This window comes from Acipenser ruthenus, chromosome 22 (assembly GCF_902713425.1).
Source record: "Acipenser ruthenus chromosome 22, fAciRut3.2 maternal haplotype, whole genome shotgun sequence".
NCBI classification, from domain to species: domain Eukaryota; kingdom Metazoa; phylum Chordata; class Actinopteri; order Acipenseriformes; family Acipenseridae; genus Acipenser; species Acipenser ruthenus.
Genome location: NC_081210.1, coordinates 5,243,981 through 5,267,090, shown reverse-complemented (window position 1 = coordinate 5,267,090; position 23,110 = coordinate 5,243,981). Strand labels below are relative to the sequence as shown.

Genomic DNA, 23,110 nt, shown 5'->3' with positions numbered 1-23,110 from the left:
GTTTTCCAGCGTCTGGGTGTTTAAAATAGTAAAGAGTTGCACATGTTGGTCCCACACCACTGGAATTCTGTTTCCAGCCAAATGATGCTGTGTCCTTGGTTATATAGGAGGTGAAGGCCCATAAAAAGCATTCATATGCTTAGAAGTTGCAGCAAGCCTCTGATTTATTGTGAAATCTCCAGGATTAACTCTAACCAGGTTACTTTCAGGCACACACACCGTTTAAACATAACCCATTCCTGATTCCTTTACAGCCTCCCGAATATAGCTGCCTTCACCTAGCCCTCACACTTCTGCCCTACTGCCTCTAACTCTACCTCATTTTTAACTAATTTTGTTCACTTTAGTCGTGTTAATCAAGCACTGTGTCATCAAGCATCATGCTTAATACATATACTGTACATACACAAAAGGACTTGTATCTGTTTTATTTAAAGAGTGTGTCGGTGACCATACATCTTTTTAAGCATTCATTGGTATTCTGTCCATTTTCTAGAACACGGTGATTCCCTTCAGCCTCCTCCTGCTCAACCTCTTTAGAGAAATCTGACAAATTCAGCCATGTTATGCAATGTAGCTACTGCACAAACAATGATACAAACCATGCATGCCAGTGGAACCTTCTTTTCCATAAACCGATACAGCTCTCCACAACATCCCTTGTTTTGGCTTGGGCATTATTACATTTCTGTTCTGCTCTGTTTTTTGGGTAGATGCATGGTGTAAAAATGCAATGGCCTGCAGTGGATAGTCACTGTCCCCAAGCAAAACACCCTTTACTTCACATTAATGGCATGCGACATCACATGCTACCTGAACATTAATAGAATGATAGCCTTTGCTATCCTCAAACAGTGGTTAATGTTCCAGTTGGGCTTGTATCCTCACATGGGTTCCATCGATAGCAAATCCAGAATGCCAGCCAATGTGTGGAAACTCATTTTGCTTTTCATTGTAGCAGACAAAGATGTTGGGAAGACAATTTGGCATTAACTGTACGAGAGCTTTTGATACACGGTGGGGAATCCTAGAGGCAGTAGATTCATGTACTCCAATAAAGTCTCCTAACATTTACAAAAAGGCAACAGTGGCATAAAACTGTAAGGCCATACAAACTTGAATTCCTGGTGGAACAGCTTTGCGTCTGTCTGCCAGTGGTTGGAGATCAAATTCCAAAAAATCTACAATTTCTTGGATGTCTTACCTTCTAAAATGGAGCATCTGATATAACTCAAATACCAAGAGGATTCTGCCTCTGTAAAAGCTCCCTCTCCACTAAAGCTTTCACCATCAGCACTTGCAGTAACAGTGACTTAGGCTTGACTTAGACCAATATAATTCTTGTATTAGACCAGGATAAGCCTTCTCCATGCAAGCTTAAAAATGACTGCTTAATACCATTTTTAAGATCAGTCTAATTTTAAAACAGGCATTCTGCAATAGTCTTTTATTTTCAGACTGGTCCCATAATACCTATAAACGTCTTTATTGCACCCTGCCCCTGGATATTTCCCTGGTGACTGGGATACAATAAGTGTCTCTAACTATACACTAATTACACTGCTATAGCATGTGTGGTTAAGTACAGTGAATTTACAAAAGGACTAACAACTGACAACATTTTTCTTTTGTAACTGATCATGTTGTTGCATTGTAATTACACAACCATTACAGTGTAGTTAGAGGCACTAAATGCACACTGGTCTTTAATAAAGAAGCAGCAGCAGGGTGTCTTACCTACTGCCTTGAGCGAGGCATACTTGTTGAGCTTAGCGGGCGGCTGCTGCTCGTAGGGGTTGGTCAGCTGGCTCAGGACCGGGTAGGAGTGCGGGTGGGACATGGTGGGGACCATGTTGTTCATCTGGGAGGTGTCTGCAGAGGAGACAATGAGCAGGGAATCAGCTTTATCTTACTGCATCAACACAAGCTGTACAGGAATCCCCACATTGGGTTTAATAATATGATGACTTACATCTCAAATATTGCAGTTACAGTGTAGGTATATCACAAAACTGTTTCAGTTAATGCAGCTTTGACTTCATACAGTGTGGAAACACAAGGGGAAACCAAGCACGGACAAGAGATGAGTGGTTCAAAGCTCAGAATGGTGAACTTGTCCCATTTGACCCCGGAGTGGCCCAGATCCCCACAGGGGGTGGGGTTCCAGAATGTGCCTCCTCTTGGCAGCAGTTATGTATCAATTGGCCTGCTGAAGCAGTGCCTAAAACAAATTATTTCTTTCTACAGCTCACAAGCCAACAACATGAGGACTCATCCATGACACAGTAGTGTTTAAAAGAAACGTAGTAATTAGGTTAGACAGTGTTGCAACCTGAAGCCAGTGTGCACAAGGGTAATATATTGTATCAGTTAATATTGTACATAGGTGCACTCTACTTTAACTGTTTAGTATATACAAACATCTAAAATTGGTTTATAAAGTACAGTACATTGTAATCCCCCTGGTACTCTGAACTAACCTATAATCCGAACAATAATATCATGATAATGTATGCAGGTAGCAGCTCTAGAAACCAAACCAAACGCTGTTTCCAGTCTGCTATTCTACCGTCGCTTAGAAGCTGCTTTGCTACAATAGCTTAAATTATTGTAGAAAAAATAAGGTCTGTGATTGACAACTCAAAGATCTGACACATATATACAGTAAGAAGCAGGATTCATTTTTTAAAATTTTTTTTAATTTAGAAGACTTCCTCTGCCTGGGGTTGAAGATAGAGAGAGGTTGTTGATTAGTCCAGGATCATGTGGTAAGCTTTTCCAGTGTGATGGATTCAGATAAAGAAAAACAGATACTTTTTCCTCATGGTTAGCTGCATGTCACAGTTTATATTGCTTCACACAGGAAACCTGTTGTTTTCCAGAAGGAATTACCATTCTTCAAATGATCTTAGAAACTGCATTTCCAAGTTCACACTGTTTCCCAATTTAAATATACCTACGGAGTACGGTTGACTTTTTTTAATTTAATAAAGTCTGATCAATTTTATCTCCGTTTTTTCAAGCTAATTTGAAATGGCCAAATCAAATGTCGTCTGACAGCTGCAACCCACTTACTGACCAGGAGGAATGAAGATCCAACGAGAGACTTCCACTGTTGGGCCAATCTTCTTTCTACCCAACGGAGACGCAAACCCGCTCTGATTTTCCACCCAAACCCCATGGCAGTGCAAGGCCAATGCAGACCTCCATGTGGATCCCCAGCCAATATTAGCAACTTTGTCTGAATGGGGTTGGAACCAGACTTGGCATGGCTCACCCTGCGCTCCAAAAGACAGTGATTTTACTGTGTAAGTCACTGGGGACCCTCATTAAGAATGCTATTTAATAAAGGAAATATAATTTTGTGTAACTCTCTTCAAGGCAAGCTATAGAGTGGAAATTATTTGTTCTTTTGTAAAAATCAAACCAAATAAGGATGTCAGTTTGTCATTGTAAATATCAACAAGTACACATCTAGGCAAACAATTAAAAATGCCACTAGCCTGGTGTGAGTCATTTTCCAGATACATAATGACCCTGTACCAGACTACTTGAGACAATACAAGATGCCTTTTATCACCATTAATGCCCAGTTCATAACAGGCTATTGGGAGTAATGACCCCTTCTGCATAGGACTAATTTCAAAACAATTATAATTAGTTTGAAAATGGGATTTTGATGTTGGGGGGGGATCAATGGCACTACAAAGCTATCTACTAATGAGAACATTAACAGTTGCATCTTCAGCTCTCAGAGGTACTCATTTCAATCCTCAACAAGAAACAGGATTTCATTTGAAAATGGAAGAGCACTGTGACAGGGTCTTCCTCGTGTCACGCGTGTGGGTAGCCGCTGTTCAAGCATACAGAGAGACAGACGTGGTGGTGTTGAAAACGCCGGCACAGGCGCGCAGGTTTTATTCACAAACAGAAAACGAAAGTAAAATAAAGGTGGTCATGTGACGTTACCAACGATGGTAACGCACAGAGGACTAGTACATCAAGCTGTACAAAAAGTGCAAAATAAAACACAATACCACAAACTATAACTCAAAGGTGCCGTGAAAATGGCAGGCCTTGCAGCAGCCCTGAACCATCTCCCGCGGGATGTTTTTAACCTGACGGACACTCGATCAAGACCCGCCCACCTGCTGATTGAGGTCCAGCCCAGCCAATCACCTGCTGCCCTTCCCCTCAACCAAGCCTAGCAGGCAGCAAGTCTCAATCGAGCGTCCGTCTGTAAACAATAATTCAATCAAACAAATCAACTCCCAAAACGACACAAAATAAACCCATTTCCCCATACAAATGATATCAACACTAAAATGCACATATGCAGGGCAATCGCCCTGCTACAAGCACTTATCCATATCAGACTGTACTATGGTAGCTTTCACATGGTATTAGAGCCATGTAAAATGGAATGATCTAAACACAGAGGACGATCACACTTGTTTAAAATGAAGCATTGTACTTTCATTGGGTTTGAAATAGGGTCCTTTTGGATTATGATTTGTGACGGATTAGTTACACATAGAATACTGTACTGTTATTCCACCCTTACCTTGCTTTACAGTACTCTTGTATTATAGCTTTCTACAAAAACAGTACATAGAATAAAAAACTTGTTTTTACTAATATATATTACTGCTTATTACTTACAGTACTATAACCATGTATATATTTGTCAGTCACCAAATGGACACTAATGAGTATATACACCAATGCCACCTGCTGGACATGTAACATATCACTGCTCATTCTGTTAAATTAAATATTACTTCATCAGAAACTTGACATCAGACAGTGCTGGAATTTTGGTTTTGGCACAGTTAACTTCAACACTGAGGTAAAATAATAAGAAACACATGTTTGGCTTATCAATGTAATGGTTTCCTCTTAATCTGGAGCACTATTGCGTTCCTTGACTGAAACTGTTTGTGAAAGATGCTCTAAAGATCTGATTCTTCTTGTGGTGTGTGGATCCTGCAGTGCTGTAGTTCACCTATAAAAACACCCACTCATACATTCTGAGCCAAAGCCATAAGAATCTAAGGTTGACAGACATGATAGTTAACACCTTCGGCTATTTATGACCTCCATCTCAAAAATAAATATTACTGCAGTTGTTGTGTCATTATCTTGGCCTCCAATTGTGTTCCAATATATTTATTAGATTTGTTCCAATTTACTGCACTTTAACTTCGGTTGCCTTGCAAGAGCTATTCCTGTATTCAGTTCTGTTTATTCTGGCTTGAAAATTGACAAACAAAGCTGTACCTTTATATTAAAGTTTAGGTATCATAGGCCAGGACCCTAATTGTGACCTTTTTTTTATTATGGCATATTTATATTTCTTCATTATACAATCTACCCTTTCTTTTTTAATTTGGCACTTTCTGAATATAACACATCCTCACATGGCTGACATTTTCTTTTTAATGGGCTCTTTATGTACAAAAAGGTCAGACTTTCTAAGTCAATTTGAGTTTCCCAACAATACTCAGTCATGTCCTATGACTACCCTCTTAGGGATGAGGGAGCAGTTCAGTCATGAAGTTCAGAATTTCAGCAAATTAGCTACAGTCCATGGAGGGCTGTATTGAGATCACCAGACTAATTGCACTTGTGGTATAAGTTGGATTCGAACACAGGCATCGGGATGTCAAAGGTTTGTGCAGTAAAGCACTCTGCCAGCTCAACCCCCTTTGTCAATGCACCTATTGTCTCTACTGTTTGCCTTGTCAGTCTCCTGTCTCTGTGTCTATCTGTGAGCAATGTGGACGGACATGAGAGGTAAAAAAGAAATGAATCGAGAGAAACTGAAGCCTGTGACAATGAGGAGGACTGACAGAATGACAGGAAGGGATATAATTGAACCCAATTTGTTGAGGCCATCATAAGCAAAATGTTGCAGGAAAGAGATGTCACCTTTCACAAATGTCAGATTCAGTGGTCTGTGTTTCAAAACGCTGATATGAAGAAGCAAGTAACGTTGTCTGTTCCATTTCAGAATACACTTCAAGAGATAAGGGTCCTGGCTCCAGCGACACACAACTAGTTTAACATTAAGACAATTAACAACTCCTTCAACGTAGAAAAACGTGTCAGGCAACTATTACCCTTTATAAAGGACTAATGGTAACACTTTACATTAAGTGTCTCTAATTACTGTGTATTTACATAGTAGTTACTTAGTAAATATATTCTAATGTTACAATGTGATTATGCATAGTTACAATGTACTTAATGTGTAAATCTTTTTGCACGATATATACAAGTACACAATTGTATCAGAAAAGGGTTAAAGTTAGGGTTACAGTTAGAGTTAGAGTTAGGGTTAGAGTTAGGGTTAGGGTTATATCATGCAAAAAGCTGAACACATTTAGTACATTGTAACTATGCATAATAACTCCACTGGCTCCCGATCACTGCTTGCATCCAGTTCAAGACTCTTGTACTAGCCTACAGATGCCTTGACCAGACTGCACCCAGCTACCTCCAGACCCTCATCTCTCCCTACACCCTCAATCGACCTCTCCACTCCGCCTGCACTAGAAGACTGGCTCTACCTCCTTTACGCTCCCCTGCCTCCAGAGCCCACTCCTTCTCCACCCTCGCCCCGCAGTGGTGGAATGACCTTCCTACAGATGTCAGGACTGCCCAGTCCCTGACCACATTCAGATGCCTCCTCAAGACTCACCTCTTCAGAAAGCACCTGTAGAACTCCTCTGTTTTTCCCCTGGGACACTTATCACCCTTCCTTAAATGCGCTTTACTTGCTCTTATCTGCCCCCTATTTTACTGCATTTAATCCTGTACTTTAGAGTACTGTGGGGCAGCAGTGTGGAGTAGTGGTTAGGGCTCTGGACTCTTGACCGGAGGGTCGTGGGTTCAATCCCCGGTCAAGGACACTGCTGCTGTACCCTTGAGCAAGGTACTTTACCTAGATTGCTCCAGTAAAAACCCAACTGTATAAATGGGTAATTGTATGTAAAAATAATGTGATATCATGTAACAATTGTAAGTCGCCCTGGATAAGGGCGTCTGCTAAGAAATAAATAATAATAATAATAATGCTGTAATCTGCCAAGTGTTATTTAATCTGTAGTATTTTGTATTTAATTATATCCTGATGTAACTATCACTGACACTGTTATCTGCTGTATTATTGAATCGTATTTTGTCAGACTTGTACTTGCTTGAACCAAAGTCATTGTATTTATCTTGCTCTTAATTGTATTATTACTTGTACTGCGATTCTTGAAATGTATTTGTTTACGACTGTAAGTCGCCCTGGATAAGGGCGTCTGCTAAGAAATAAATAATAATAATAATAATAATAATAATAATAATAATAATAATAATAAGTACACATGTATTTACTACGTAACTACTATGTAAATACACAGTAATTTGAGACACTTAATGTAAAGTGTTACCAAAAGGCCATACACAACATGTATAACTTCCATTACACAGGTGACCATTTTAATACCTATTGATTTGTTCTGCATAGATACAGATTTTAACATCCATTTAAACCCTTTGGAACCAAGAGCTGGAGAACCAATTATGGCTAAATGTTACATATTGAATCTTTAGGTATCTGACTTCCATTTCAAAAGTATTTGTGATATTCAGAGAGGTTCATATTAACAAATAATCACCAAACCATGCATCGATGCGTAACACCACTCTATATTCATTTTTTAAATGGAAAAACTGTTATCAGGTGAGATTTGCTCAACTGCTTATTACTATGTAACTCAATGACACTTAAGTCGCTACATCTCAGCTCCATTAACACTGCTGGACGCAGCCTCACCAGCAAGGCAATATGCAGAGTGGCTGCAGGCTGAATTAAACACAAAGGGCCTATCCTCTTCCTCTTTTGATAACCTGACAAACTCAGATTCCCAGGAGGAAAAGAGTCAGAAATATGGCTACAAACCAGCACTCTCTCCTTCCATTCCCTTCAGCTTGAGGGGACTCAGACCTGGTTGAAAGGGAGCTGAGAGAGACTCCTACTCCCGTGTTCCAGAGAGAGCCTAGTCTGGGTAGTGCCAACATGAATAAATAATGCAGAACTGCAGAAATGCAGTGTGTAGTGAGAAAAAAAGAGAGGCGATGGAAAAAGAATGGAAGACAACTAGTAAGAAAAAAGAGAGAGAGGGAGGGAAAAACCTAACAAGTTTGTAATAAATCTCCTCCTAGCGGTTGATGAGTTAATAATACTGACATCAGCATAAGACAAGTACTTATCTCTCGACTACAGAGCTTGTTCTTTAGTTGAATGGTTAGATGTTTGTCTTTGAACTGTATGGTTTACAGTTTGCGTCCACCCCTTGCCTTTCCATTCCATTCAATGGGCGTAGTTTCTGTATCCAATACCTATATTATGGTACAATGTACCTAATGTTGAACAAAGTGTGTGTGTTTGGGTTTGTGAGGGATGGAGGTATTGGCAAATTTGTAGATGCAGTAGTGTGAGTTGGATGATATCAATGTAAATTACTGTACGTCATAGAAGGCATAATATCAGGATGGGAGAAAACACAACAGAGGCATGAAACACTGCAGGACTTCTCCCGGTAATACAGACATAAGCGTCAGTATATTCGAGCAGCAAGCACTATTTATAAATATATATAGTCTAAATAGATCAGAGTGTAGGTGTATATGCACTGTTTCACAGTGAATACTTATTGGAGCTGCTTTACTGTCAATGTTTGGGAGACATTTTTAGTCGTGAGGGTTTATGAACAGGAATTTTCAAGAAATCAGCGGGTGAGGGGTACTCAGCGGGTGGGGGGACACTCATGTTTGTAGAGGCTTGCTAATACAACACAATACAACACATTATTTTGGGAGTGTTGATAGGGTATCATTCTTTAGGATTCTAGATCAATATCTTGTCAGCTGTACCTAAAATAATGCATGTGCTGAATCCACGTGATTGCTGTTGATGTTTTCAAAGTGTGAAGGCCACTCGTGATGTACAGTAGGTAATGTGAATAGGATAATAGACACATGCAGGTACATGTGTTCTAGTATGTAGAAAATATGAATACTGCAGTTGCTAACCAACAATTCATCTTGGTTGACTTTGTATAGCATACTTTTCACCATGGCCGTTATGAATACCAAACCCTGAAGCTGGACGCTTCTTGGATTGTTCCACCAGATGTAGGAAGTAGCCACCTGGCACCTCAGTTCTGGAAGGATGTCCATGACTCTGATTCCTTTTCTATGTTTTCATTTAAACTTATCATCTGTAGTAATAACTAAAGAATCATCTTTCTAGATTTCAAAAAGGCAGCCAGTTCAGACAACACCTTTATCAGTCTTACTGATAAAGGCATTATCCAAAACGTTGTGTTTACTTGACTTAAAATCACTGCACCTTGAGATGTTTATCGTGAAAGAATCTAGCAGCAGATATGAATTTCAAAAGCACCTGCAGAATGATAGATTGATATGAAGGTCAGCACAATGGCTGTCTTTCCTTCTTCCCGTAAAAATTTTTAAGGCACTTTTAAGTACAGGTGGTGCCAAACAACGGAAGATTAATTCAAGGATATGGGCGGAAGCTAATCTGAAGTTGTTTGTTACAACACTTGTAGCTTTACTGGTGTAAACTGCATTGTTGAGAGAATGGCAGATTGATTCTAAAATAAAGCTACTGCAATTGCACGGCCATCATCCGGAGCGAGAGTGGGAACAATGAATAACAATGAATTTGTGAGAGTTTCATCTCTCTGTAATGTCAATGTACACACTAAAACACATCTAAACAGCACTGTTCTGTATGTTGTTAATGTTTAACATGGCAAGGTTATTACAAAGTAGAAAGAGAAACGTGATAAGAGAGCAGCTGTACTGAAAATCAAAAATGCAATAATATTTTGGGATCACGATTACCCAATGGGATTGCCCTAGCAGAAGGGCACTTGTGCTCACAGGTCATTTTATGTTCAAATTGGAATCCAGTTCTCTGTGAACAATTTCCAGCTGCCTCTCGAAATGACTTGTAAAGCGATGTACGCAATTTAATAAGAGGGATATGAGGCTAGTCATTCGGAAATATCAACCTTTTTAAAAAAAAAAGAAAGGAAGATTGGAAAATACTTTTGAAAGCAATATACTTGTCACGTTCTCTTCTTACGATTCTTATTTCTCTGTCTCTCTGAAGCTTGTATGCAATGCCTTCTTGAGCCCCAGGGAAGAGAACGCTGTGTCTCACACCAATGGCACCAATGGTCCATAACTGCTGGAATACTGCACCGTGGAGACCAGTACAAGGAAATGTGCTGTGGCCCTATGTGGAGATCATAATACAATAAATATCCTGTTTATCTCCCTGTCTATATCCATTTTAAATTCCACAATGTATTAATTGTTGGACGAAATCAAAAAAGTGCACATAGAATTGTACAGTATGTAGGATCAACAAGCTGAACAATAAACAAAGGGTTTAAAACCCTGAAAATGCAATACATAAAGCAACCTATATTTCGTATGTTAACATTTTAAACTGTTTGAAAAAATAAAAGTCCTGATACATGAAGAAAAACTAAATACTAAAAGGCTTTGAGCCTTTTCTCCTTACAGTATTAATAAAGTAGTTATTTACAAAGCTACCAGTGTTATTTCATTTAATGACAAAGTCCTTTCCATTTCCTCCCAAAATTAAGTAAAAAGCACCAAACAAACAACCTCCAGACTATTCACAGACATAAGTTTATATTTCTATTGCAAGGCAGTGACTTTTAATTTTATAGAACTTCAAACGTCTTGCTGACAGACACCAATGTTATTTAAAAGCATTTCAGGCCTTTGAATCCAGTGATAGATTGGTGCCAGCCAGTAGAGGAAGCTTGTGGGTCACACTGCAGGTTAACTTAGCCTTGAGAATCCACCAACATTAAGGCCAACCATGGATGTAGAAATAACCACAACTTAATGAAACTTGAGATTTTAGATTTTGCCATCCAGGCCAGTAAAATACAAGCATGCAGGAGCCAATAGATTCTCATTAAAATGAAAGGAAGACCAGTGATGAGGTTGCTCAGGATTCCAATAGATTTAGCAATGGATTTAACTTTGCTCTCAATTCAGTCAGGGTATAAATAGTGCCCTTCAATACGGAGGGCTTGTAACAGTAGGAGACTCCGGCTCTAGTTAATAGCCTCCAATCACAGATGAAATGAATCCGAGATGGAAGACGTTTCTTGCATAGGACACAGAGAGGCCCCCTTGTAGGTCACTGCTCCCAGAGATCGCCCACAGCTCTCCCGTCACTTTAAAGAGACTGACAGCTCCTTTGAAATTACACATGGTCACACTCGTCCTTGGAGATGTGAGATCATTAGCTGCTCTTCCTCCTGTCACTCTGCCTAATGTATTCTCTCTCTGCCGAACAACAGGGCTGGCTGTATTGCAGTGTGTGTCATGCAATTAGACATTGATGCTAACCATATTAGGACTGGAAGCGGTTATCAGTTAACATTAATTATGTATGCTTGTCAAAGTAACTGATTTGGCTAAGGGAAGTGGAGCAGAAGGAAGCTTTTCAGTTTCGCAAAGAGGGAGGTTGTGGAGCTAGTGTATGATCTTGGAAAAGCCTAAAAAATACACTGCACAATGATTATGAGTAAAAAAGAAAAAAAAAAAGGGTACCCGCTATAAAGGAATGTAAATATTGCTTGAAGGAAAGTATTTCTATTCCCGTCTGGCTTCCCCCATCATTTTCAATCCTACAGTTGTTATTTTTTTGTTTAACACCTAAAGATGCTGCAAACCCCCAAGGTCTTCACAAAAAGCCAGTCACAAAAAATAGAAATTGTTTCAGTACAGCAATTTTGAAAACATCACCCATGCATTGGGGGAAAGCAGCAAGCTTCAGAAAGAGATACATGAGATGCCAGTCTTTAAGCAGAGCTGTGCACATGGCACCAGCATTTCCCAAATAGAATGAACTTTACGCTCCATAAACATTAACACGCAATTCTCACATTTGCGTGTAAATCAATTCACTGCGTGCTCTTGTTTAAAGAGCTTAATGAACACGGATAGACCCTTTCTTTGTGAATAACACTTTTTGTTTCAGTAAACAGATCCACTGCTTTAACAGTGTTGTGGTCCTTCTGTATATCACGCTGTTGATAAAAAAAACAACAACAAAGAATTTTAAGAATCGCTGTTGTTTTCTTTAGTGGCTCCCTCAGAGCGATCAATGAATGACATCATCTACCATAGACAGCAATTACATATAGATTCAGTGAGCCCATTACTTTGGGTCATATGACCATTCTGAAGCACTGGAGCAGTGAAGTGAATGTATATACAGCAAGTGCATTAATTACAATATAGTAAAACATTAGCAATTCAATATTTTTTCATATATTGTGAGTTTCATAACACACAATTCCAATCGTGTGAAGTAGTTATCACTGTGCAGGGTGGGGGCATTATCAGACAAGCAGTGTAGAATCGACTTTAACAAAGTGTGACACCCAAGCCTAGAAGAAAAAAGAATTTAATAACCAGGAACAATTATCAGATCTGTCTCCTACAACTACAGGGTGAAGATTTAATTCAGCACACATGGCACAAATATAGAAAAGTCCAACTTTTAAATAAAACCTAAATCAAAAATGTGTTTAAAAGTCATCTACCTGTCAACTTGTCTTTGCGTTGCCACATGTTGCAGTCTCCTTGAGGAGGTGAATATGTCTAAGTGTACCGAATTCTTTTGAACCACCTCACAAATCACAGCCTGGATTATGGATTGGTTTATCTGGCTTGCTTCCAGTTTATAATTTCAGTTAAATTGACTTTCTTGCAGTGAGGTTTTGAAGATATGCCTGGCCTATCACTGTCCACTTAGTGGCTGTGTTAGAGATTCTGTTTTTACCAACGATAAACTAGGAAAAAGGATCCAGGTGATTGTAGCGTTGCTTTCTCATGGAATCCTGTTACTGGAGTTTTGCAGGAACCCTGGTCAACTTCAGAACACATCCTGGACCCCCAGCTCATAGCCAGGGTACTTCTCTATAATCCTGGTATGTGGCATGGCTACCAAGCTCTCTGGAAGTATGCTGGGTTAAACACAGATGTGTCCTCCACACAGACCTTCTTGTCTCCAGTGCTTACCCCACAGCCTATCAGTAAAGTCAGACTCTCACACAAAGTCTCCCAATCCACCCAACTCCACCTGGAACCTGTTCAGATCACTCCCAGACTGGACAAAGATTTGCAAAGCTGTGGCCCTGACTCAGCTCACACCACCAATGATGTATTAACTTTGTGGTTTTCCCAGGATTTCAATAATTTGTTGCTGTATTGAACATCTTAGCTTTTAGTGGGGTGAAAGTAATTGTGGAAAGAGCAAAATAATATTCTCTTTCTGTGTGATGCTGCTTATACACACACACACACACACACACACACATAGTGCCAGAGCCATGAACCCTTAGGCTACCTTCTAATCCTAAAGCCTTTGCATGACAAATATATATCTATTGTGTGTGTGTGTGTGTGTGTGTATACATCCATAATGCATACTGAAAATTTGGTTTTGTATAAACCTTCACAAAAGCTATTCTGGCATGAGACACTGCTTCATTACTTATAATGATACAGCATCCACCACTCTTAGCAGTTGAGTAAAAAACTATTCATTTATTTTACCATATATCTATAGCATTACTATACTTTGCATTCACCAAGGGATAGTGCTCTGAAGAGTACAATATCAACAAAAAAAACACTAACAGCTTCATCAGACCCCCTTTGATGTAATGTAAGGAACTACGCTTGATTGGCTCCACAGCCTGATGGTATGGGTACTGGGAGAGTATGTGTGTTTTTTAATGAGAGGGACGGGGTACATCAGCCTATGACAGTACTGGTTCTCAGACAACATGATGGTAATGACAGAGGTATATAAGCAGGTACAGCAGCAGTGTCCCCCAGCTGGGATTGAACCCACGACCCTCTGGTCAAGAGTCCAGAGCCCTAACCACTACTCCACACTGCTCAAACTGGTATTCTTTAAAGAGCTCAGCCCTCCAGCAATATCTAATGACGTTTGCTGAGTTTCACCCAAAAAGTGAAACATCACTACAGAATCATCATTCTCTCTCTAGGGACCAAAGACTTTTTGGATCTGAATCACCAGAGAGGTAGGGTAGGGGGAATATGCATGATTTAGTCAAGTCCTTTTTGATCTGTATTGGTATTGAGCCATGACAACAGGATGAACATGACTGCTGCTCTTTGAAACAGTGCCATGACATTTTCCATGACCATAAAGCAGACCTAAAGCCGATGAAAGGACCTGGACAGCCATTCCCTAGCAGTTTCTAACAGAAAAACACAGCATGGTAAACATGCAACTTGACACATTATTCAGAGGGTTGCTCTTGGCACCCTTTCTCCGCCTGTATTACCTGAGGTCAGCGTTGTCGTGCTACAGGTGAACCAAAAATGCTTCACACAGTACCTTTGAGGACTACGACACACAGTCAGGCTCTTCACACAGCAGCCCAGATGAGACTGGCTGCTCTCTTTAAATTCTCTGCAACTGGCTCTAATTTACAATGATAGATAGATAGATAGATAGATAGATAGATAGATAGATAGATAGATAGATAGATAGATAGATTGTTTGATTCTAATTATGTTTTTTGGCATCTACAAGAATAGTCTGATCTTTCTTTCTTTCTTTCTTTCTTTCTTTCTTTCTTTCTTTGTTTTTGCTCGTAATTATTCTGTAGGAAATACTAGCTCATTCAAACATTATGCTAATTTCCTTGTAATCAACAAACCCCAAACAAGTCAAAAGCCGACACATACTATACCATTCCTTCATATCATTTATCTTCCCTTATTAAAACATCTCATACTGTAGTTCATGCAGAAGTTTCCTATTTATACGCATTGATTGAGTGAGTAATTAGAGAGAAGATGTGGTGTGATAAATACATGTTAAAATAATAATTTTTAGTAACTGATTATTTCAGTGCATAATTGGTGGAATACATTTTATCAAGAACTACTTAAACCAAGAACCAAGGCAAATGTAGTATCAAACAACCTGAGCTCTGCAAAGCTGTCTTTTAAATTAAATATATATATATATATATATATATATATATATATATATATATATATATATATATATATATATATGATACATAAGTCACTTGACCACTGTTTCTTCAATATGGTTCAGCCAGACAAATGGTCCCTATAATTACAGTTACAGTTAGAGTTACAGTGCACTGTCAGGTGCTAAAATGATCATTTAGGGTCTACACCTACCTAAATTCTATAATTACTTTATAGTACCCTGTATTACATAATTTCACTGCAGAATAGTACAACTGGAGTAGCTATACAATACAGGCCAACTTTAAAATATAGATATTGTGCAGTAGTTACTTAGCATGCAGTTATATGGGATGTTAACCAAGATATAAAATATATGCATTAACACCATCTTTTCAGCACAGTTAATGTACTGGTTTTTCTTAACTGTATGCAGTTTCTTTCTAGAGCACTTTAAAAAGTGCTGCACAGCACTCAATTAAAACCTCTGATTAAAGGTATAACACGCTAAAAAAAACAGCCAACATAACAACGTACATACAAATCAAATAAAAGCTCAAACGCAGATTCGAAACATCAGCCTGGACTAAAACTGCTATGATACGAACAGCCAGAGTAAACACATCCATTCTCAGGCTCGGCTCTTTTGCATTGGGACAGCTCTCGATTGGTTCTGCTCATATTTATCAGGTCGTTACCAATACGTGTCCTATGCTGGTCATAATTCTACAAATATTCGCCTTCTTCATGGAGTCCCACAGGGTTCTGTCCTTGGTTCTGTTCTTTTTAACATTTATATGCTGTCACTGGGTGATATTATTCAAAAGCATGGGGTTCAGTTCCATTCTTATGCAGATGATACACAGCTCAATTTAAAAATAAATTCTAACACATACAGTCCTATCTACTTGTCTGGCAGATATTCAAACCTGGATCTCAAATCATTTTTTGAATGCTAGTAAAGCTGAGCTATTGGTTACTGGCTCTAATACCCAGCTTTGCTCTTTTACTGGCTCTAATACCCAGCTTTGCTCTTTTACTGGGTTTGCATGCTCTTCTGGTGACTGCCTTGTAGATGCCTCTTTGTTAGTCCGCAGCTTAGGTGTTCAACTTGACTCAAAGCTTTTATTTGAAAACATATCTCTTCAGTGGTAAAGACAGGGTTTTATTATCAGTGTGTCGTTTTCTGCCCCCTAGGGATGCTGAGATTCTTGTTCATGCATTTGTTACGTCTCGTTTGGATTGTTGCAATGCTCTTTTGGTTAATCTTCCTGCTCGCTCTTTGCATCGATTGCAGACAGAACACATTACTCCGGTCCTTAAGCGTTTGCATTGGCTTCCTATTCAGTCCCGTTTTTCCTTTGAAATATTATTTTTGACCTACAAGGCTTTGCACAGTCAGGGTCCTAGTTATATAATGGACCTTCTTAGCCCTTACATCCCTGGGAGGCAGATTAGATCCTCTAACTCTGGATTGTTAAAATGCATGCTTCCAAAACGTGTTGCACTCGGAGGGCTTAGTTTTAGCTGTGTTGCTCCTTTTCTTTGGAACAAACTACCGACTTTCATTAGATAATCTGCAACAGTAGCCACATTTTAAAATACCCTTAAGACGCACTTATACTCCGCTGTATTTTTTTTAAACTCTTTGACTCTACTGCAGTCTGCACTGTTTATTATAATATACTGTACTTTTATGATGATCGATTTTATCTCTATATTTACCTATTTTATTGTATTTTATTTATTGATGTATCTATAGAACTGATTCATTGTGTTTTTGTAATGTTGATTTGTGTTTGAGTGTTTAGTTTTGTACAGCGCCTTGAGACACCTAGGTGTGAAAGGCACTATAATAAATTAGTTATTATTATTATTGTGGTAAAGACGCTCTTTTGAGGTGCATGGGGTCACCAGTTTGCCCCCAGCCTCCATCCTGTTACACTTAACAGCAGTAGCTGTATAAAATATTAGCTATTTTGTAGCGTAAATACTGCATACTAAGCACAGTAGTAATAGTGCAGCTAAGCTACACTCTGCTGTTGTAGGGTCTTCATTTGCAGTTAATTTGTTGCATATTAGGGAATCAGCAGAAAAATAAATAAATAAAGATTAAATTAAAGACACAATTTAGCGGAGTAAACAGTTTTAGTTTTTTAATTGTAGACTGCGTTGTGCAGCTGTGAGAGCTTCATTATAACACCTCTAAAGAAAAAAAAAAAGCAACTTCTGCAAATACTATTTCCAGAGAGGGTTGTATCTTTTACAACATGAGTAATGTGCTTCAGACATTCATTAAGAAACTGAACTGATGTTCCTCAAGCTGCGTTCTGACCTTTCTTCAGGGAGTTTCTGTAACTTGTTTTCACCGGAGAGTACATCATATTAAACTGTATCTGTAGAAGTATGTACATCATTTTGCAACAAGGATCGATAATTTTCCCGTGACTGCAGAAGTTAACAGTCTTACCTTGTATCAAAGCTGTTGCAACTAATACTTTAAGTGCACAGCTCTGATATCATCATCAAACATTATTATTCTGCAAATTCCTGCCTTTTTAAATATCGGTCTTGTGTTTTATATCAAAAAGGTCTCACGGTTACAGTTTAATTACATGCACCTATTATTAACCAGAATTTTATTTTACAGAACCCATTTGATACATGTCTTCATGCTGTGCCAGTGCCACTGTCTGATGACAAGAAGTACTCCAATATGTGAGGCTTCAGCTTGAGTACTCTTCAGTGGAAATACATCTAAATGAACAAATAAATAAATAGATGTACCACTGCCGCCCATAAGAACAAGGAATCTGCAGGAATCAGCGTATTAATGGTGCAAAGCCAAGGATCTCACATCCAGTACACTGGGTCAGAGCTGCCTGTGCTAGGAGGGGATGGATATCGATGGATGTCAGAAGCAGTTCTCAGTCCACAGGCACAGATGGCCAGAGCAAAAGCTTTGAATGCCTCTCATCCTATTTGCCATGTTTTCTGGAACTGAATAAACTGCACTATAGGAGTGCCTCAACTTTTATATATATTATGGTTCATTTAACTGTATTTAACTCAAGAGCAAGAAAATCAGGAGAATGTTATGCCAAAGGACGTTCAGCCGTCACATTGCCGTTTTCTTTCTTGCGTACAAAACCTGTTTCATAAACAAAGTGCTCAGGGTGCTTAGTGCGACACCATGTAGTAAAACTGGAGAGACAAACTGTATTCCAAGAGATGCCGACTGGCCGAGCTGGGTCTTTCTTTTATTCAAGACGCCTCAAACGTGAACTGATTGGAATACTGCTAGACAAAGATTTGTCAGTTCAAGCAACCTTTTAAAAAAATGCAGTATTTTCAATAACAATCCCACAGAACGTCTGTGAAACAGTCAATCCATCAATAGCCTTTGGAATAAAAAATACACACAGACTGCTGTAAATGTTAAAACCTAATTTTGATATTGCAATCCGGTTTCTATGGCTGCAATCAGCATGCAATTCATTATGACAGCATGGTTCAGATTATAACTGGTGTCTGGATAAGTCTCCGGTGTAGTTAATATCCCAGCTATTAAGAAGCCAAGTTGTTTTTTTTTTTTTTATGCTCATCCTGATCCACTGTCTTTTTAAAAATAAATTATATTCTTTAATTCTCCATGCAAATTCATCTCAGGCAATGTGCTCCTTTTCTCTCACTGGCACAGAGAAGCACATGTATACCTTGATTCAATATGCCCACCAACCCGGGTTGAAAACCCTGCCGCCCTTGATACTGTGTTTCCATGTTAATTTAGCCAACCTGCATTGGCTGCCCATCCAAGCTGCCCCAGATTTTATTTGTATCTTTTCCCAAAGTGGGATGGGCGGGAATCATGGAAGTATGTCACAACATTGACCAATCAAGTGACAAGTGGGCGTAAACATTTAATCTACATGCGGGGTGAGCAGGTTTCTCTGTGCTTTAGTATTATCATATCATTTTTTGGGCGGGGTGGGGGGGTTGGGTTGTAACAAAAACCTCCAAAGAATTGTTAGGATAGTCGGAAGCAAAGCAATAGCATCCATGCTTTCAGTTTTGTAAACAAATGAATGTGACCACAACCGCAGGGCTTGCTGGAAAAGAACCATCAACAACCATCAAAAACTCAGCTCGGGTAGACTACCAATGGGGGTTGAGGAGAAATGTGGGAAAACCTGGATCAGCTCAGAATGGTAGTCATGGAAACGAGGTATTACTATCTTTCGGATTTAATAAACAGATTGAGGTTGCCCCGCTTCCTGATAATCAAATTGTTAATACATAAGAGCTGTGAACAACTGTCGTGATCATTGGAGGGTTCTGTTTCACTTATTTATCTTTTTTGCAATATTTGGTGTCTACAGCTGCATCCATTACCTTGGCGGTACTGAACTGAATATTCGCAGCCAATGTGGATATTAACTGCTATTCAAAATCATTTTAAAAATGGTAATGTTGCATACGTGAGAAAGTGTGTTAACAATCTCACTGGAACCAGCTGCAGTCCCATCACTAACAATAAACTGGAAGGTACATTGATATGATAATAAGAGGTCAAGTCCTCTCCACTGCAGCACCATTTTAAATTTTTTGGCAATGCTGTGAAAAAAGTATAATAAATAAAATGTAGAAATTTGAAGTTACCCACAGACATACAGCTGTTTCAACAACCAAAACAAAATACTACTGGACTATGTGTTTAAAATAAAAGCTGCTTTCTCAAAACACTTTTGATATCATTAGGTTCAAAATGTCTGTGGGGATAAAGTGGTGACTTTAATGAAAAATACAATTTAATTGTGGGTAGCTTAAAACATTACCACAAAAAAAAAAACCAAAAAGATTTACCTTACAAAATAGTTAAAGTGTGTCAGCATTACAAGCATCATTTGACTAAAACATATACCAACATAGTGTATGCATTCATTGACATCTATCTACAGACCTTCACGTACTGCAATACATTGCAATCTCTGGTGGTTTTGTGCTATTGACACCTGTAGATGCTATGATGTATTAAGAAATTAGGGCAACTCTGGAATGTCTGAGAGGCAAGAATTACCCCCATTCTGGGGTCGCTTAGCAACAGAGGGATGGCAGCATTTCATTTGCTAAATTTTGTATTTCAGGATTACATAATGAAGTATCTTAAAAATTCACAGGTTCATGGCTAACAAAAGGAGTACATTATAAAAAGTACCGTTTATTGAATTTAATTATCTCTTCCAAATGTTTGCTAGTTAAAACATATGGAGGTGATGAAGCATTCACTTAGTCAGACCCTGATATACAATTTAAACAAAAGAAACAGGAACTTTGCCATCAGCAACTTTCAATGCGCAAAATTACAAAATTCATTGCTGACCTGGTAGTGAAGATTCAAGCCCAGGAATCTCATTAAGTTAGGTACGTTCTATAAATACTTTACTTTCTACATGTAAATGTATATGTATGTATATATATATATATATATATATATATATATATATATATATATATATATATATATATATATATATATATATATATATATATACTGTATATATGTATATATATTAGTTTCAAAATGCTGTTGTGAAAAAATGCTTGGCAAGTGGTCAAAAATAGAACGCTGAAAGAAACAATTAACCCAGGGGCCATTTTTTTTAAGTGCTTACTTTAAAAAAAAATATTAAGAATCAAAGTGGCTTATACCTATGTGTGAAATTGAATGGAGCATCACACATTCAACTTTGCTAGTCCCGATTCTAAACTTCGTTGTTATCTTGACTGCATATTAGATTCAGCTATCTTGCGACTGTCAGTGATGTAACAACGTGGGCGTCCAAACAGCCACCTCAACACTGAACTGTTATCTGCTGCCTGCCTTTTTCAAAATGACTCACCCTCCCCAGCTACTGCAACACCCCACCAAAAACAGAGAGCCCACCTCTCTAGATCTCTGCAACCAGACAAGCCTCATGAAATGGCATAAAAGAACATTTGAAATGTTGTTTGTAGATAAATACCTCTATTTGTCTTTCCGTCTATATAATGTATCTATTTACTACCAGGATTTACATTATTTCATTGAGTGTAGTAATAACTTACAGGATGATCGGCTTGGAAGATGTTCAGCTCTGGAATGGATAGAAGAAGAAGAAGAAGAAGAAGAAGAAGAAGAAGAAGAAGAAGAAGAAGAAGAAGAAGAAAGCAGTGATTCCAATCTCAGGTGTCTTTGGGTACTAATGGAATAAAGGTGGACCAAACCTGATACCAAACTGTGTGTATTCTATATCTTCTTCCAGTCTTTATCCAGCAGCAGTGTGGAGTAGTGGTTAGGGCTCTGGACTCTTGACCAGAGGGTTGTGGGTTCAATCCCCAGTGGGGGACACTGCTGTTGTACCCTTGAGCAAGGTACTTTACCTAGATTGCTCCAGTAAAAACCCAACTGTATAAATGGGTAATTGTATGTAAAAATAATGTGATATCTGTATAATGTGAAATAATGTATAATGTGATATCTTGTAACAATTGTAAGTCGCCCTGGATAAGGGCGTCTGCTAAGAAATAAATAAATAATAATAATATCCGACAGGCACAGTACCTAGACAGAAGAGTCAACTAGCAAAGCCGGGGAACATCTAGTCAGAGAAAGTTTGTCATTGAAATTAAGTTTCTTTGAATATTTCTAAACTCAACACTACTGAGTATGTAATAGTTACGGATGATATCTTTTGATTATCTTCAGAAACCATGTTTACTCTGGCATTTGGCTGGATCAATACCTTTTCTATTTTTTTAGGGGAGAAACTGTTTGCTTTCTTCCTTCCACATGACCCAAAATAAAATAAAAAGAAAGCAAATGCAGCATTTGATTGAGAACACTCTCCACCTCAATATAACTGAACAACTGGCCCCTTCATAGTCAAGCAATTGAGTGTGTGGCTCTCGACTGAAGCTGTATATAGGCAGAAAGAAAAGATAAGCACTGAATATTAATCTGGATTGGCAACTGCTTAACTGCCTTTTAAATTACTGGAACGCGACTCAGACTAATTGGCTTATCTGATGGTGTGGCGGAATTATTTATAAGCAATCAACTTCAATTCAGACCAGAGTCATTTCAGCAAACAAATTGTGTCTATTGATGTCTGCATTGTTGTCTGGTCGTCAGTGACTCCTCTGTGTCAAGGCTTTTTTCTGTTTCTTTCTTTTAAATGTTTTAGTAACTAGTTTTCCTAAAATATGTCAATCATGCATCTTAGATATTAACCCCTTCAAAGCTGACAGCATGGTGCTGTTTTATAATGATATACAGTACACCTTGCTGGGGAGTAGCCAGTATCTTACAGCAACCTGAACTGAACAGCTGTTACTAAAATGGGTGAAAATCGAATGTCAATTAAATATAATTTGCTCTCCAAAGAATATATGTCACTTGATTATGTTTCCATAAAACATCTGTAAGAAAACAGTGACAATAAGTGGTTGAATACATAAAACTATTTTTCTTTTTTTTTATGGCTGTACCAACGTGTGGCTACAGTCTTCATCGAGATATCATTGATCTGATTTATTAGCCTCTGTTTCTACTGTTTTAACAAATATGTACATTTTGAACTGAGGATCTCCAGCAATCCCAGTGATACAATTAAATGCCATGTTGCTCTGATAGGTTTATAAACAAGGACATCTGAGAATTACTACAGCAGTTCAAATTGATCTAAGTGCCTGCTGTATATAAGGTGCATAGTATTCTCTGCATCATCGCAATCAATCCCTATAAATCTGTCATGTTTAAAATGCTGAGGAGAAAATTAACAACCTAACCAGGGAGAGTCCTTGGGAACAGTTTTAGGAGCTCAGAGCCCTGCACGTGGATTATAAACAAGAATGTGCTTCTCATTTTTAAACATTTAAAAAAAATAATAATAATAATAATAATAATTCTAAAAGCAAACTAGTTGCATGAAAAAGTGAAAGAATTTAGATTCAA

The 23,110-nt window shown here is 38.5% G+C and overlaps 1 protein-coding gene across 1 annotated transcript in view; it reads right to left on the bottom strand.

Annotated features, from left to right (window-relative positions):
• Nucleotides 1–23,110, bottom strand: part of LOC117431443 (protein shisa-9-like) — a 53,832-nt gene that overhangs the window by 8,390 nt on the left and 22,332 nt on the right. Inside the window, exon 3 of the mRNA XM_034052335.3 lies at nucleotides 1,738–1,872. Within this exon, the coding sequence (XP_033908226.1) occupies nucleotides 1,738–1,872 (135 nt within the window). The remainder of the gene's footprint in view (nucleotides 1–1,737; nucleotides 1,873–23,110) is intronic.